Genomic DNA, 15,481 nt, shown 5'->3' on the forward strand with positions numbered 1-15,481 from the left:
CCTACTGGACAAGAGAGGTGCTGCTCTCTGGTGGGTGTGGGGAGGCTAAGAAGAGTCCTGCGGTCCCCTGCCCAGCAGCGGTACACGGACAGCCCTGACAAAGTCACCCCCTCACACTCGCCAACACACACAGCTCGCTCACACACCTCACCGGAGACCACAGAGCAGGACAGAGAAACACTGGGAACCAACTTGACCGCTGTTTATTTCAATCCATCCAACGAGAGGCTGTCCCGTCGTCACGGCACCCACAGACTGACCCCTCTGTCCAGCACACGAGCGACAGCAGCTGCACGTGGACCCCCCCACCCCCCCCACAGTGCTGCCCCTGAGGCCACAGCTAGAGGCAGAGCTGAAGGTTCCTCAAGCCCTGATCCTGTTCTCAGCTTTAGAAGATTTAAAAGGTTTCTAATCCTGTTCTCAGGTCTAGAGGGAGATGTAAAAGTTTCTGATCGTGTTCTCAGACGTAGAGGTTGCTGCTCTGTGCAGGTGAGGGGCCCAGGCCTTTCTACATGCATCATGACCCCACACTGGCCCAGCACGCTGGGAGACAGGAGTTCACACTGGGAGGGAGAAACGGGTCCACTAACGAGTCACCTTTCCCTTCAATCAAAAATGTCACCCCGATCGCTGCACTGCCACACTCCCAGCGAAGCACCCGATCGGTGCCATTGATCCAGAGAGAGAGAGACTGGGATGAGGACTGACAGCCACCAGGCAAAGGGTGACTTGACTACAAATAACTACAAGTAAAACTGCACAGATTAAAATAATAATAATTATTCTTCTAATAATAATTAGTAATAAAGATTAAAAAAATGAAATGCATCATCCTGCTCTAAAAAGACCACCGCGCGGTCATGCTGTGCACGGTGCCGACACATCATACTGCAACAGAGCGAGAGGGGGGGCCCCGACATCACCTCAGTCCTCTCGGTCTCCTGGGGCCCACGGGGGTCACGGCCAGCCCTCCGGAACAAGCACCCCGACTTCCGCCCCCCACGCCCGGTCACGTCCGCGCGTCCTCGTCCGCGGCGGCGGACCACAGGTCGAAGGCGCCGGCGGGGAGGGCGAGCAGGGGCAGCGCAGCGCCGAAGGGCCCGGCCAGCGCGTCGGGCGCCCCCAGGCCGGCCTCCTGGCCGTGCGTGCGCAGGTGCTTGCGCAGGGCGGCGGGCTCCTTGAAGCTCTTGCCGCAGCGCGGGCAGCGGCAGGGCCGCTCGCCGGTGTGGATGCGCTGGTGGTGCTTGAGGTGCTGCAGGCGGCTCAGGCTCTTGCCGCACACGGCGCACTGGTAGGGCTTCTCGCCCGTGTGCGTGCGCCGGTGCTTGCGCAGCCCGTCCAGGTGCCGGAAGCTGGTGCCGCACTCCGCGCACTGGTAGGGCTTCTCGCCCGTGTGGATGCGCTGGTGGGTCTTCAGCGCGCCCGACTCGCGGAAGCGCCGGCCGCAGTCGGGGCAGGGGTACGGCTTCTCGCCCGTGTGGATGCGGATGTGCTTCTTCAGGCTGGAGATCAGCCGGAACGTCTTCCCGCACTCCAGGCACAGGTGCGGCCGGCCCGCCCCCTCCTCCGCGGGCGCCGGCTCCGGGGCGGGCCTGGGGGAGGGACCGGGACCAGAACCAGGACCAGAACCGGGCCCGGCACCCCCGGCCTGCTTGGACAGTGGGCTCCCGCTGGCCTCCGCCGAGGGGGCGCCCCCGGCCAGCTGGGCTCCCCGTGGGGCCCCGTCCCCCTCGGAGTCCCCTTCCTCTTTGGGGTGCCTCTCTGGGGGCCGGGCCCGGGGGGGGCCACGGGGCGCGCGCGAGGGGCGCTCCTCCTCCACCACGTGGATGTAGCCCAGGTCGCCCACGTTGCGCGCCGCCAACCCGCTGCCCGGCGCCACCTGCTCCTCTTTGATCTCGAACCTGGGTGCGGCCCGGGCCCGCGAGTCCAGCCCCCGCTGGCTCTCCTGGTCAGCTGCCCCCTCCTCTTCCTCCTCTTCCTTGCCCTCCTTCTCGCACTCGCCTGGAACACACAGAGGAAGAAGAGGCTCAGGCTGCCGGCACTGGGAAAGGTTAAGGGCGAAGTTTAATGCGGTCGGGGGGGAACCTGGAGCGGATCAGACTGCTGCGCACTGGGAGTCTGACTGACGGCACTGTCACACCTGGAGTGGATCAGACTGCTGCGCACTGGGAGTCTGACTGACGGCACTGTCACACCTGGAGCGGATCAGACTGCTGCGCACTGGGAGTCTGACTGACGGCACTGTCACACCTGGAGCGGATCAGACTGCTGCGCACTGGGAGTCTGACTGACGGCACTGTCACACCTGGAGCGGATCAGAGTGCTGCGCACTGGGAGTCTGACTGACAGCACTGTCACACCTGGAGCGGATCAGACTGCTGCGCACTGGGAGTCTGACTGACGGCACTGTCACACCTGGAGCGGATCAGACTGCTGCGCACTGGGAGTCTGACTGACAGCACTGTCACACCTGGAGCGGATCAGATTGCTGCGCACTGGGAGTCTGACTGACAGCACTGTCACACCTGGAGCGGATCAGACTGTACCTTGCATGGACATGTCAGACCAGGGACTCTGCATCGGCGTGTGATTGGCGAAGCCGTCCAGCAGGTCGTGGTTGGTCACTGTGCCGTCCGGCTGGATGGAGAGGCGGCACTCCTTCAGCTCGTCGCCGGAGCCGAACTCGGGCAGCTGGGCCCCCAGGGCGCCGTCCAGGTCGGAGGCGCAGCCGGGCAGCGCGGCTGGGAGGCCGGCCGGGCTGGGCCCGGCGTCCCGCTCGCCGAAGAAGCGGCTGCAGTCCTCCTCCCCCCCGCCGCTGGGCTCCAGGGCCGGCTGCTCCGGGCCGGGCCCGGGGAAAGGCAGCTGGTCGATGAACCTCTGGGCGCTACTGACGCACTCCCGCAGCGCCTTGAGCTCCGCCTCCGACACCTCCAGCCGCACCCGCAGGCTCTCGTTCTCCCGGTCCCTGCTGGCCGCCTCCAGCTGCGCCTGGGCCAGCCTGTCGCCCACCACCCGCGCCACCTCGCCCAGCAGCGTGTCCACGGCGGCGGCCAGCGTGCTGTGGATGGTGGGGGCGAGGCGCTCCTTCAGGTAGGGCAGGGCGAGACCGCTGTCGCCGCCGGCCTTGGTGTCCTCGGCGCGGTCGCCCCTGAGCCCGGAGCCCAGGCTGGGCTTCCTCCTGCCGGCGCCGAAGGCCCCGGTGCCGCTCCCCCCCGGCGCCCCCAGCACCCAGCCCAGCCGCCTGGCGCTCATGGTACTCCGGGCGTCAGCTGGTGCCCAACCCCGCGGCCTGCTCGGGTTCGGAGAAAACAGCTCCGCCACCTTCCAGACGCCAAGCGCGACCCGGTCCGGACGTGTCGCCTCCGGAGGCTCTGCAGAATTCGGGCCGTCTTCCACGGAACAGGACTGCGGTCCGCCCCACTCGGAGTATTTAATAATTCAAGTTATTTTGTTTTTTTTAACATAGCAACGCTTTCCCTTTTTTTAAAAAAAGTGAACAACAAAGTCCCGTTAGATGCTCTCGCAGTCTTCCGGACATAAACAAGTATTGGGAAAGATGGGACACTCTTACCCTCACTTCTAATTGGCAGCCTTGCGTCGCGTCCCTATGACGTCATGCGAGACGCAGCACTGTCGTCACCGCGGTGCCACGAAATGGCGCTTGCGCTGCGTGCCCCGGGGAACGGAAGTGGTTCAGTCGGCGGCCATGTTGAGTGGGGCTTCGTGCGTTTCTCACCCTCGGTTCTCCCTGCAGATCCGTCTCTCTGTTCGCTCGCTCTTCCCCTTTTACCTCTCACCCCCTGTGGGGAAAGGTGTGAAAAGATCCCCAGCCACTGCTACACACAACACCGCACCTTCAGCCCTTTCAAATTCTTCACATCTTTATTTCCCAAAAAACATCTCGACGTGACGCAATCCGAGACGGCGGAGGGGTTAATAATCCCGACTGCAAGTTTAACACCCTGCACACGTACGAGAAGCTCCGCTGCCCCGCCCTCCTGCGTGCTGCGCTAGGGGAACGCCTGCGGAGAGTCCGTACTGTTTCACCTCAGATCCCGGCTGCCTGGCGGCTGCTTTGTTGAGCACAGCAGGAAAAGTTCCCAGCCTGGAAGAATGAGCCTCTGAGAAGGCTCAACACACACACCTGTGTCTGCACACACACGCCCAGTTCAGTCATACGGAGAGGCAGGCAGCTGTGCTGCAGGAGTAACAACAGATCCACCGCCACCGGCACGAAGCCAGCGCGTATCCCAGGAGCCCCCTGGCGGCGCGCAGGGCCTGCAGCAGACACTCACTGGGGCGGGGCGCAGTCAGGGCACGGGCGGGGGCGCCGGCCGCACCGCGGGCAGGACGGGCAGCTGCAGTGGGCGTCCTGGTGCCGCAGCAGTTTCCACTCCTGCCGGAAGAACCTCTCGCGCCCGCAGCAGCGCCAGGCCCGCCCGTCCGCCGCCAGCCGGTGCTCCGCCAGCCGCGCCCACTCCAGGAAGTCCTGCTGGCAGACGCAGCACATGGGCCTGGGCACCGAGCTGGACACTGAGCTGGACACGGGCTTGGACACAGCGGTCGGCACTGGGCTGGACACAGCAGTCAACATCGGACTGCACACTGTGGTTGGTACCGTACTGGACACCACAGTCGGGACTGGACTGGACACCAGACCGGACACCGCGGTGGGCACTGGACTGGACACCGCAGTCAGCACGGGATTCAAGACGGCCGTGGACACACTCGAGCCTGGACTGGACACGGCCCTGGACACCAGAGTCAACGTGGGCCTGGACGCCGAGCTGGACTGCTCTTCCGGGACGCCGCGGCTCAGCGCGGGCAGCAGGAGCAGCTGGACCGGGGCGCGGGCGGTGCCCGCGGGCGGGAGCCGGACCAGGATGGCCTGCGCGGGCGAGAGGGGCGGGAGGAGGCGCGCGGGCCGGCTGTCCCTCCTGTCCTCCGCTGGGACACGGGCACCCAGCTCCGGCCTCCTCTGGGGGGAGCCCCGCTCCCCCTTCACCCCCTCGCTCTCCAGCGGGAGCCTCCAGCCCGGATTCTCCTCTTTAATATCCGGGTGCTTGGATCCGAGATCCGGCCGCTCAGCTGGACCAGACCAGCTCTCCCGCGTATCTGGGGCGGATTCAGGGCACGTCTGCAGCCGACACTCCGAGCGGACGTGGGGAGGGCCCGGGTTCGGGGAGCAAGGCCGGCTGCTCCTCTCCGGCTTGAGGCTCGGGAGCGCGGGCCCGACGTCCGGTGCTTCCGTCTTCACGAGGACCGGGAGAATCCCGGCCGGCAGGCTGCTCCCAGGAAGCTCCGCCGTCTCCACAGGCTCCGACTTCGGCTGTCCGGGTATTCCCAGTAGACACTCCTCCTCCTCCTCCTTCACGCGCTCAGACAGCCAGCGCCGCAGCTCCAGATCCCGCTGATCTCCGGGCCTCTCCTCGGGATCACCGCCCTCCCGGGGGACGGACCAGGAGCTGTCCACACTGCTCCGCGATTCCCCGTTCCGCGAGTCCAGGGCACCCTCCCACGTCCGGCCCACGACTCCCTCGAACAGCCAGGACTGCTCCGCCGGCCCGGGTTCCTGCTGCAGGGGCTGCTGGGAAGGACACGAGAGAGTCAGGTCCACGAAGACGAAGAGGGCGATGACGCCAACGAAGAGCCCGGCTGGGCCGAGTGACCCGGGTCGGAGAAGCTACCACAGACGGGCTCTGTCCAGCTCGTGCACCGCCCCCTGCTGGCCACGCGCGGGGAGGGCAGATCCCCGGGATCCCTGCTGTCACTGCAGCAGCTGACGGGCCACAGGCCTAAAAGTGTCATTTTATTTCCCGATTTCAGCTCAGCGTTTCGTACGATCCTGACCCACTGCTGCTGGAAGGGCTGCTGGGTTTGGACGTTAAGGGGAGGAATCCCGAATAAAACAGATTAAGGATCTTCTACCAGATCGCCTACAGAGGGTTCTTACGAAAAGTGGGTTTTCAAGTGAAACTGTTTTCACCTCTGGTGTTCCTAGGGGCCTATACTGGTTTCCATCTGTACGAATGGAGTGAGAACGCAGGGCACCTCTGTCAGTCTATTAAAGCGCTCCGATGACATGGCCCCAGTGGGACTGTTTACTGGGGGTGACAGAGAGGCCTGGAGAGTTACTCCGAACACAGTCCAGCACACTTCACAGCCATACTCAGAAACCAAAGAACTGGCTACTCGCGGCAGCAATATGTCTCTGGCTTATTAATCATCCTGAGGGGGCTGGTCAGTGTTTCAGGTACTTAGGAACAGCAATACGGACATTTCAACTTTCCCCAGAGAATACCAATGGCGTTTTTAATCTTTAAGAGGGCTAGTCAGTGTATATTTTTGATCAGGAAGCAGAAAGGGTTCGGGTTGAGTCAAAACCTTTTAGAAGAGGCTTGCAGGACGCTGGTAGAAGGCATCACATTGCTTTCTACCGTTCTGAGAGGTTGAGTATTGAAGAGGAACTGGGAAGCTATTTTTACATTTCAGCGCTGTGATGAATCAGCGATGATGAGTGTGTTTCAAACCACAGTGGGAACATCTACAACCTCCAGTTTACACCCTGAGAGAGAAAGGTTCGATTTGTGTGCAGCTCCACAATGCCCCCACTGTCTGCAGCACAAAAGCTCCTGTGACATCGCCCCCTCACGAGACAAGACAGCAGGACATTTTCACCACTTACACTGGACGTCTGGCTCGATGCGTCTGCATAGATTTTGAGAGTCTCTTTGTCTCTAGTCTTGTAAAACAAAAAACACAACATTAGAACAGGACGCAAGTTTGTGTCACCTAAGCCGTCATCAAAAGATTATTTAATTCCGAATTATTTTTATGGAGGAAATGAGTAAATACTGTGGGTTTTTGTCAAGACTTACAATTGTTAAGCTGTTTAAGAAGCCAGTGGTTAAATGTTATACAAAGAAACTGGCTTTACTCTTCCTGAGGGATGGCACAGAGCCAGTGACCTCTGCATGCCTGACTTACAAGCCTAAAATTGAAAAAAGAAAGTAAATATTCACTTGCTTAGTTTCCAAGTCATTAAACAAAAAATCCTCTCTAAACGTCAGACACAAGTGTCTTTTAAATCTAGATCTCAATATTTCTTGTTAGATGTTTTCTACCCCAGTAATCGACCCTGAGTAAGGCTGAAGAGATGCCCAGTGATTTTACAGTCGGGTAGTTATCTCCATCGATGAGAAACGTAAAAGCAGGCAGCTCTGCCAGAGGAGTCATGAAGTGTAGTTCACCCCTGAAAGGTCATGTGACCGAGCACTCAATCCCATCACCCCACCAGCCGAGCGAGCGCGCAGCCCCAGCCAAAGCACAGCCGGGGCACGTGGGCTTTTCATCTCAATACGGAATATTTGCAGAGATTACTGCGTATCAGCTTCCGTGAAAGCCAGCAGGCTATCGGAGTGATCTCCCAACAACAGGCTGGAAAAGGACGCCAATGACGGAAAGTGCATTGAATTTGAATCAGTTACATTTCTCCCACGCATCTTCCTTTTCTGGTCTCTTTTGCCTTTAGATTTCCTGGTCTGCAGGGAAACAGCAGCCTGAAAAGGAAACAGAGAAATTCAGTGTTTCTGTTAAAGTGATGGTACCTACGGAGTCAATGTTTTTGTGGTGTTCAACATTGCTATAACTAGAATAATAATCATAAAACCAAGCAATGAACTTAAAATATAAGATTCAGGATAAATCAACTACAATACAGGCTGAATGCATTTATTTCAGACAACTTCTGACTTACTCTGCTGGCAGGTCTCCTCTTCCTCTTGCTCCCTCCTGTGGCCTCAGCTTCACCTGCTCGAAGCGAGCTTGCCTGAAACGCGTGGAAGGAGCAGAGATGAATGAAAATCCAGCTGTGTTTTAGAAGAGCTGTGAGCGCGCGTACCTGTTGTTCTTCAAGCGCGGATATCGGCTTCCTCTTGCGCCCTCTTCTCGCTGGCTGCTTGCTATGAGGAAACACGGTCGGAACGGCACCTGCTTTCAGCAGAAGTCTGGGTTCAGTGTCTGAAATGGAAATATATTATCATGGGCCATCAGGCTTTGTAGTCATATAAACTCCCAAGCGGAGAAAAGGTCAATGCAGACGTCCCATCCCACATCGACAGTGTTGGAGAACCAGTCGACCTCTGCTGCAGTGAAGCACACGGTCTAGACCAAGCCAGTTTTGCAACTATACGCATTTTAAATATTTTCATGAACCCAACACAAAGAGGAAGACATGTCAGATACTTTGAGTATTGCAAAAAAAAAGGAGCATCCTGCCAACCGCTCATATTTATCACATGCTCATATTTATCATTTTCAAGCTTTGCAAAAGCGCTCTCTCATTTACACAGGAGGTTATTTTGTGGGAAATCGCACCTGAAGGAAAAATTCTGGCAGGACTTGTATCTTAGGAGGACTTGCTGCACTCAGGCAGGTGCTGTGGCCCAAACGGCTCATTCAAATTGGTGCCAGTGAACTGAATTCAATATATCTACGGCCTTAAGGGACAGATTTGCTGGCACAGACTACTTACTTGTTAACTCAGCTTCCAGGTCGCGCCTGAACATTTCGGGGGTGAAATGTCTGCTGCACAACCTGTACTTATTCGAATGGACGTCGCGCCGAATCTCGTCCAGAAACCTGTCGAGGGGCCCGACGTCAGTGCCCATGTTTGTTACCCATTTCTCGGCCAGCTGGCGGTCCCTTGGAAAAGCGAACAGTTTGACTTTCTCTAGACCCGGTCCTAGGTTCTGCCTGCGACCACTGTGTTCTGAACAGCCAAAGGCTCGGCAGTGAGGCATCGTTTACAAGACACACGCGAGCTGTTAAACACTTAAAGTCAGGACTTCCGCTGTCGACAGGGCACGCTCCGCGGCGGGTTACAGGCACTAGCGAGCCGGAAGGGCCGTTTTCACGTCACGGTTCTCGCGAACTCTCGTTCTCGTCCGCGGCGAGACTGGCGGGTCGAACAAAATGGCGGAGGTAGGACGGTTTCGTTCAGAAAGTTCACAGTTCTGAGCTGTGCGTATCTAATCTTTATTTACATTCAGTCTTCCTTTGTCAGATGTAACTGTTTCATGTACCTATGATGATTTTATGTGCACTCTTGTGTTGTGTTAGTATTGTATGTACTTTTTAGTGTTTTGTTGTTGTTGCTGCAATAAAAAAAAAGTTCACAATCTTGCCCTTGATTGGAAATTTAAATTTGTGCGGCGCCGTCCGGTAGTTTTGTTACCGAGGTGTGAAACTCGGGACTGCAGACTGCATTCCCGTTTCCAGCCGCTGCCTTTAGTAAGGCGGTTTAGACAACCCGTAGCCAAGAAAAATATCAACACGAATATCCCTGTGCAGTCGGCATGCTGAGCACAGCTGCGTGACTGTGTCCTGTATGAAGCTATCGGATTGGCGTTAGGGTGGTGTAATGAGGAAATGTGTGTTTGTGTATCGTTGCACGTCAAGAACAATCGTTTTTTATATGTATTTTATTTCATGTTGAGTGTCGTTTTTTGTAGTTTTGTGTGGTAATGCCAAAGACGAATTCCGTTCCTTTTGGATGGATAATAAGGGAATATCTGACCTTATACTGGAGGATCACCTGTGTGAAGCTCCGAGTCCTGGGACCGGGACGTCTGTCTGGGTTCAGAAAGAGCAGGTCTGCCCTGACCGCACACAGCAACAGTCCAGGACACAGGGGGCATGGGACACGGTGTAGTCAGGCTCGCAGAGATCCACTCTAGTTCCAGGGGGAACGTGGTTAAGAGGTGTAAGAGGTGAATTCTCAGACTGGGCTGATGGAGTGAGACAGCCCTCTTCCACGTTAGTAAACATTTCACGATTTCAGCTGGCAACATGTTAAGAGGATTAGCAAACAAAATTCAGAAATGTTTAAACCAAGTTTACATCTGATTTAGTCTGAAGGGAGTGTGACACACTGGCAGGAAAGTCCACTTGATAAGGGTTTATTTTGGTGCCCATGTAGACGTTTTGGACTGGTTCTGGACTGGTTCTAGAAGAGCACTGCACACTGGACACGATAAGTGAAAAATACTCTGTTTATTGTCAGTGATGAAGCATTAAAAATCACAGTTGTGACACATAAATACATTTTCATCATAGAGGTTAAATTAAGTCTTATTAACAAAAATATTCCAAATGATTAAAAAATCAATTCTATCTTATAAATAAAAATATTAGAATCTTTTCATATTTTTATCGTATTTATCTGCAATTTTAAAAAAAAGATTAGAACATTTTTCAGGATAAAACACTCATCAAAATGTAACAGGTAAGTTAGTTAAAAAAATGTAAAAATCTAAATTCCAGTCAAAACAGCTTGTTATGTGCTTTATAAAAGCACAGAAATATCCAGAATTCAAATCCAGTTTTATACATCTGCAGAACTCCGTTACCCCATGTGTCTGTAAAGAGCTGCAGGAAAGTACTGACCACAGTGGACAGCTCAGTGCAGTGTGACCCCACTGGACACCCCAGTGCAGTGTGATCCCAAGCCCTGACCCCACTGGACACCCCAGTGCAGTGTGACCCCCAGCAGTGACCCCACTGGACACCCCAGTGCAGTGTGATCCCAAGCCCTGACCCCACTGGACACCCCAGTGCAGTGTGACCCCCAGCAGTGACCCCACTGGACACCCCAGTGCAGTGTGACCCCCAGTACTGAGCCCACTGGACACCTCAGTGGGAGGAGTGCCTGTGTGGGGGTGTGCCCATCTCCAGCAGGGTGACCCCCTGGGGGACAGGCCCCCCTCTGCAGTCTGGGGTCTCACAGGGGCGGCTCAGACCCGAACGTGGGGTTCCCCAGCCCCCCCGCTGACATCGCCGCCCTCCTGTTAGCCCGCCGCCTCCTCCAGAGCAGGAGACCCCCCAGGCTGAGCAGCAGGAGCAGGAGCAGGGCGCCCCCTATCAGCCCCGCCTGCAGGGCCAGGCTGGCGTCCGCTGTCACCTGGGGCAGCGAGCAGGAGGGGGCGCTGCGCCCAGCCCCGTTCTCCGCCGCCACACACACCTCGTACATGCCACCCGCCAGTGCCGCCACCCTGGACCGCTCCCCGAAAACCAGGGGCGCCCCGCCCTCCACCGTCACCCAGTACCGCTCCACTGTGGACGTGGGGGCACACCAGTGAACTCTGACCTCCGACCCCTGCTGGATGACCTCCCGGAGCCTGGGGGGCTCGGGGGTGACCGTGGGGCCGCTGACGCCGGGGCAGAGGCACCCGCTGGCCTCCCGCAGGGCCGCACAGGGCGTCTGCTCGTGGCGGCAGGGGTCGTAGTCGCAGACCTGGTGGCCAGCGCGCGAGGCGGGGGCCGGGTGGGGGGCAGGGGTGTGGGGCCCTCCCGCCGGCTCGCTGTCGTCTTCGCTCTCGTAGGCGCCGAAGTCCAGCCCCGTCTCATAGATGATTCTGGCCCGCGTGGTCGCCGGGCTGGTGCCGGTCCGGCTGCCGGGATCAGTCGAGCAGCAGGCAATCAGGGCGAGGATGAAGAGGAAGGGCCTCAGGAACGCCGTCTTCTGACTGGACGCCATGATATCTGTGCACAACCAATCAAAGAGTCAGTGCGGTCACTCTGGGGAGCCCATAATAATGACGAGCAGGACGCCAGAATCAGAGCTGCGAGGTGGGGAGTAGGGGGATAGTAACGCAGACAGGTACTGAGGTGCCAAGCCACGCACAGCCTTATAGGTGAGCAGGAGGACTCTGAAGTCAACACAAAACCTCATAGAGATAGATTGTCTCATTGCAAAACTGACAGGAAGCCAGTGCAGGGACTCCAGGACAGGAGTGCAAGACCTGGTCAGGATTCTGGCTGCCGAATCCTGGACACACTGCAGTTTGTTCAGAGTGGGTCTAGATACCCCTGGGAGTAGGGAGTACTGAGAACAGTAATCAGACTGAGAAAAGCTGACCTGCTTTTCATCTACATTCAGCAACAACAAATGACGAAGTCTGGCAATATTTCTGAGATGGAAGAATTATGTTTTGCAATATTTTGTACTTGTCGGCCAAACCCTCAGCTTGGATCAGATCTCACCCCCAGATAAATCAATTTAGATTCAAACTCAGGTGCAGTACCGTGCACCGACTGGCTCTAGATAGTGGGTAGGAGGTGCCGAGAAGCACGATGGTGTCTTGTCTCCGATGAAATGAAGGAAATCTTGAGTCATGTTATGTCAGAGAGGCAAGAGGAGAGAGCAGAGACAGCCACTTCAGTGTCAGGTTTAGTGTGGGCGCAGATCTGAGTATCATCAGCGAAGAAATGATCATTCAGACCATGTGTTCTTACTTCCTGACTGAATGGTATGGGGCCCAGCATCGAGCCCTGGGGGACACCAGCCTTAACGAGTCTGGTTTCAGCACCGGAATCAGTGACAGTGTCGGCGATCAGTCAGGTTAGAGCAACGTCACAAACCCCAAACACCCAAAGTGTAAGATGTCACGGCTCGCAGCGTCAAGGAGAGTAAGGACAGAAGGAGAGCCAGTCGGAAGCTGAAAGGAGATTGTGAGAGATGTTAACCAGGGCGCTGCGTGATTCCAGACTGAAAGGATTTGAAGCGGTTATTTGCAACAATGTGGTTGGATATAGGGCGAAAAAGCCGTTTAGATCGTCCAAGGCCATATATGGTTTTTAAGCAGTTGAATCAGCTTGAGCAGGTAATCAGAGCGCAGATGATCGGTTTTTAAAATCATCATTTGCTGCCGTCGACGGCACGTCCTGTGCTTTGTGCCTCTCTGTCGATTCCCAGTGGACTCCCAGTCATCAACACTGAGGGCAGGAGGCACGTCTTTACGCACAGGGTGGTGGGAGTCTGGACCGAGCAGGCAGGTGAGCCGGACAGGCCCGTCTGCTGATTGCACACAGGGCTGGGCTGAGCTGGAGTGAGGTGCTAAAGGGGACCCCCACCCCTCAGTTGAACGCCCCTAATATTAGCTCTCCCTGTGTTGGGGTGGTGAGGGAGGATAGGAGATGCCCCCAAAAACTAGCAAGAAAGACCAGCCCCCCCAAACCCCGGGACTGCATGTGACCTCCCAGAAGACTCGCTCTTTAAGCTGCTTTCAAGACGTTTGAACAAGTTGAGTAATCGGATCCGCTGCCCTGACATTCCAGCCTCGTTAGTAACGAGCGGGCGGCTGCTGGCTCTGCCCAGCACCCCGACATCCGCGGGTCTCCGCCAAGCCCCCCCACACCGATGGTCCTGGCGGAACACAGACCGATGCGTCCGACTCAGGAGAGTCGCCACGGCAACGGGCGTCCCTTCGGCACCTCCGCTCCGCCACGCTCGGCATTCCGGTCACGCTCCGGCCCGCACAGCGGGAATCCGGTGGGAATCCAGCGGGAAAGAGACAGAGGAAGCTGTCCTACCTGTGAGCTGTGCCTCTGCTGTCTGTCCCAGGCTGCTCGCTCTCTCTCTGCTCCTGCTCCTCTCCAGACTCTCCCCCTGCCCCGGCCTCCTGCCTCTTTATAATCCTGCCCCCCCCTCGGTGTGTCAGAGCCCACAGGGGCAGCCTGTGTGTGTGTGTGTGAGAGAGAGAGACAGAGAGTGTGTGTGTGTGAGAGGGTGTGTGTGTGTGTGAGTGTGAGAGAGAGAGAGACAGAGTGTGTGTGTGTGTGTGAGAGAGAGAGAGAGACAGAGAGAGAGTGTGTGTGTGAGAGAGTGTGTGTGTGAGAGAGAGAGACTGAGTGTGTGTGAGGGGCAGTGTGTCTCTAAATTCTGGTGCTGAAAGATGGCTGTAACTCTTCTCCTGTTTCAGGTGTTTGTCCCAGGAGCCTGCAGATCTGGAGAGAGACGACCTCCAACAGCAGCCTCACAGTCCCAGAATCTGGGGTCCCTCTCTGTAAGTGACCAATTAGGCCAGACCCCCACAATATATGGGTGCCTAACAGTTATAGACATGTGTGCGTGAGTCTGCGTGGCTCTGTGTGTGTGTGTGTGAGTCTGTGTGGGGCTGTGTGAGTGTGCGTGAGTCTGCGTGGGGCTGTGTGAGTGTGCGTGAGTCTGTGTGGGGCTGTGTGAGTCTGCGTGGGGCTGTGTGAGTGTGCGTGAGTCTGTGTGGGGCTGCGTGAGTGTGCGTGAGTCTGTGTGGGGCTGCGTGAGTGTGCGTGAGTCTGTGTGGGGCTGTGTGAGTCTGCGTGGGGCTGTGTGAGTGTGCGTGGCTCTGTGTGGCTCGGCTGCTCATTACACAGTCTGGCTCTGTCACATATTCCTCAGCTGAGTTCTCAGAAACGCCCCATTGCTGGAAAACATCTTCACTTCCCTTATAAGGCCAAAGCCAGGCTGAGACACGCCGCCCTCAGCTCTGAATCAGACAGCAGCTCTGTGCTCCGCCGCCTCTCGCCTCCATTCTCTTCCCTGGCGAGAACTGCCTCATCATTCTCCCGGGCGTTTTCCAACACAAGCACTGCTGTTTCCACAGCAATGTCATCACCAAGGAAACCACTCAGAATAACTGCGCAGCAGTCTGATCCGCTCCAGGTGTGACAGTGCTGTCAGTCAGACTCCCAGTGCGCAGCAGTCTGATCCGCTCCAGGTGTGACAGTGCTGTCAGTCAGACTCCCAGTGCGCAGCAGTCTGATCCGCTCCAGGTGTGACAGTGCTGTCAGTTAGACTCACAGTGCGCAGCAGTCTGATCTCATTCTGGGGTATAGTGGTGTCCTGGTACAAGCACTGGGGTACCAGGGCTTCAGTATCTAAATCTGGGGTACAGGGGTGTCCTGGTACAAGGGTTCAGTTTCTCATTTGGGGAAGCTGCAGACAGTTTCTCATGAAGGAAATCCAGTGACAGGAGGGGGTCGTGCACCCCTGGAAGTGAGCAGCGCAGTGGAAACCGCGCCCCCTCAAACAGCTGGACATGTGTTTGCCATTAACCCCTGCTCTGTGGGAACAGGCTGGCGGCCAGGAAAGAGCTCTGACTGCAGAGGCACTGGTCTGACAGGACCTGAACCACCGGACCTCCTGTCCTCCTAGTCTGACAAGACAGGACCTGAACCACCGGACCTCCTGTCCCCCTGGTCTGACAAGACCGGACCTGAACCACCGGACCACCTGTCCCCCTGGTCTGACAAGACCGGACCTGAACCTCCTGTCCTCCTGGTCTGACAAGACCGGACCTGAACCACCGGACCTCCTGTCCCCCTCGTCTGACAAGACCGGACCTGAACCACTGGACCTCCTGTCCCCCTCGTCCGACAAGACCGGACCTGAACCACCGGACCTCCTGTCCCCCTCGTCTGACAAGACCGGACCTGAACCACCGGACCTCCTGTCCTCCTGGTTTCCTTTTCCACCAGGAGTCTATCGGCAGGACTCACTCTCCCCTGCTGTCTCACGTTCCTGTGACTGAAACTCAGGGCGCAGCTTGCCGAGCTCGTAGAGCGGAGCAGGGGCTACGGCCCCGGTTCGAAGTGGGCGGAGCCCTGCGCTGTCTGGATTCCCCTCTGTGACGTGACCTCGACCGGAGCCCCAGTGCAGCGA

General features: G+C 57.2%; 3 protein-coding genes across 5 annotated transcripts; all 3 read right to left on the minus strand.

The window, feature by feature from the left end:
• Positions 1–188: 188 nt before the first annotated feature.
• LOC148810753 (uncharacterized) lies at positions 189–3,940 on the minus strand. The gene is made up of 2 exons (XM_088909025.1): positions 2,547–3,940; positions 189–2,001 (listed from the first exon to the last, which is right to left on the minus strand). The coding sequence occupies exons 1-2, from the start codon at positions 3,250–3,252 to the stop codon at positions 1,010–1,012; spliced, it is 1,698 nt and encodes a 565-aa protein (XP_088765151.1). The 5' UTR covers positions 3,253–3,940; the 3' UTR covers positions 189–1,009.
• Positions 3,861–8,937, minus strand: LOC148810754 (uncharacterized). Of its 3 annotated transcripts, XM_088909024.1 has the most exons (6): positions 8,534–8,880; positions 7,901–8,019; positions 7,757–7,828; positions 7,488–7,559; positions 6,686–6,742; positions 3,861–5,587 (listed from the first exon to the last, which is right to left on the minus strand). In XM_088909024.1, the coding sequence occupies exons 1-6, from the start codon at positions 8,799–8,801 to the stop codon at positions 4,292–4,294; spliced, it is 1,884 nt and encodes a 627-aa protein (XP_088765150.1). In that variant the 5' UTR covers positions 8,802–8,880; the 3' UTR covers positions 3,861–4,291. The 3 variants fall into 3 exon arrangements, with proteins under 3 accessions (XP_088765150.1, XP_088765149.1, XP_088765148.1); XM_088909023.1 differs by having other exon boundaries at positions 3,861–5,584; positions 7,757–8,019; positions 8,534–8,937; XM_088909022.1 differs by having other exon boundaries at positions 7,757–8,019; positions 8,534–8,935.
• Positions 8,938–10,036: 1,099 nt separating this feature from the next.
• Positions 10,037–13,581, minus strand: LOC148810755 (leucine-rich repeat neuronal protein 4-like). The gene is made up of 2 exons (XM_088908998.1): positions 13,372–13,581; positions 10,037–11,541 (listed from the first exon to the last, which is right to left on the minus strand). The coding sequence occupies exon 2, from the start codon at positions 11,534–11,536 to the stop codon at positions 10,781–10,783; it is 756 nt and encodes a 251-aa protein (XP_088765124.1). The 5' UTR covers positions 11,537–11,541; positions 13,372–13,581; the 3' UTR covers positions 10,037–10,780.
• Between the last annotated feature and the right edge of the window lie 1,900 nt (positions 13,582–15,481).

This window comes from Atractosteus spatula (assembly GCF_055471065.1).
Source record: "Atractosteus spatula isolate fAtrSpa1 chromosome 24 unlocalized genomic scaffold, fAtrSpa1.hap1 SUPER_24_unloc_1, whole genome shotgun sequence".
Classification (NCBI taxonomy): domain Eukaryota; kingdom Metazoa; phylum Chordata; class Actinopteri; order Semionotiformes; family Lepisosteidae; genus Atractosteus; species Atractosteus spatula.

Coding starts and splice junctions, on each gene's coding strand:
- LOC148810753 (XM_088909025.1), bottom strand. CDS start 3,252: ATGAGCGCCAGGCGGCTGGGCTGGGTGCTGGGGGCGCCGGGGGGGAGC. Junction 2,002..2,546: donor GTCTGACATGTCCATGCAAG/GTACAGTCTGAT, acceptor TGTGTGTTCCAG/GCGAGTGCGAGAAGGAGGGC.
- LOC148810754 (XM_088909022.1), bottom strand. CDS start 8,801: ATGCCTCACTGCCGAGCCTTTGGCTGTTCAGAACACAGTGGTCGCAGG. Junction 8,020..8,533: donor CCTGGAAGCTGAGTTAACAA/GTAAGTAGTCTG, acceptor TTTCCATTTCAG/ACACTGAACCCAGACTTCTG. Junction 6,743..7,487: donor GGAAGATGCGTGGGAGAAAT/GTAACTGATTCA, acceptor TTGTTTTACAAG/ACTAGAGACAAAGAGACTCT.
- LOC148810755 (XM_088908998.1), bottom strand. CDS start 11,536: ATGGCGTCCAGTCAGAAGACGGCGTTCCTGAGGCCCTTCCTCTTCATC.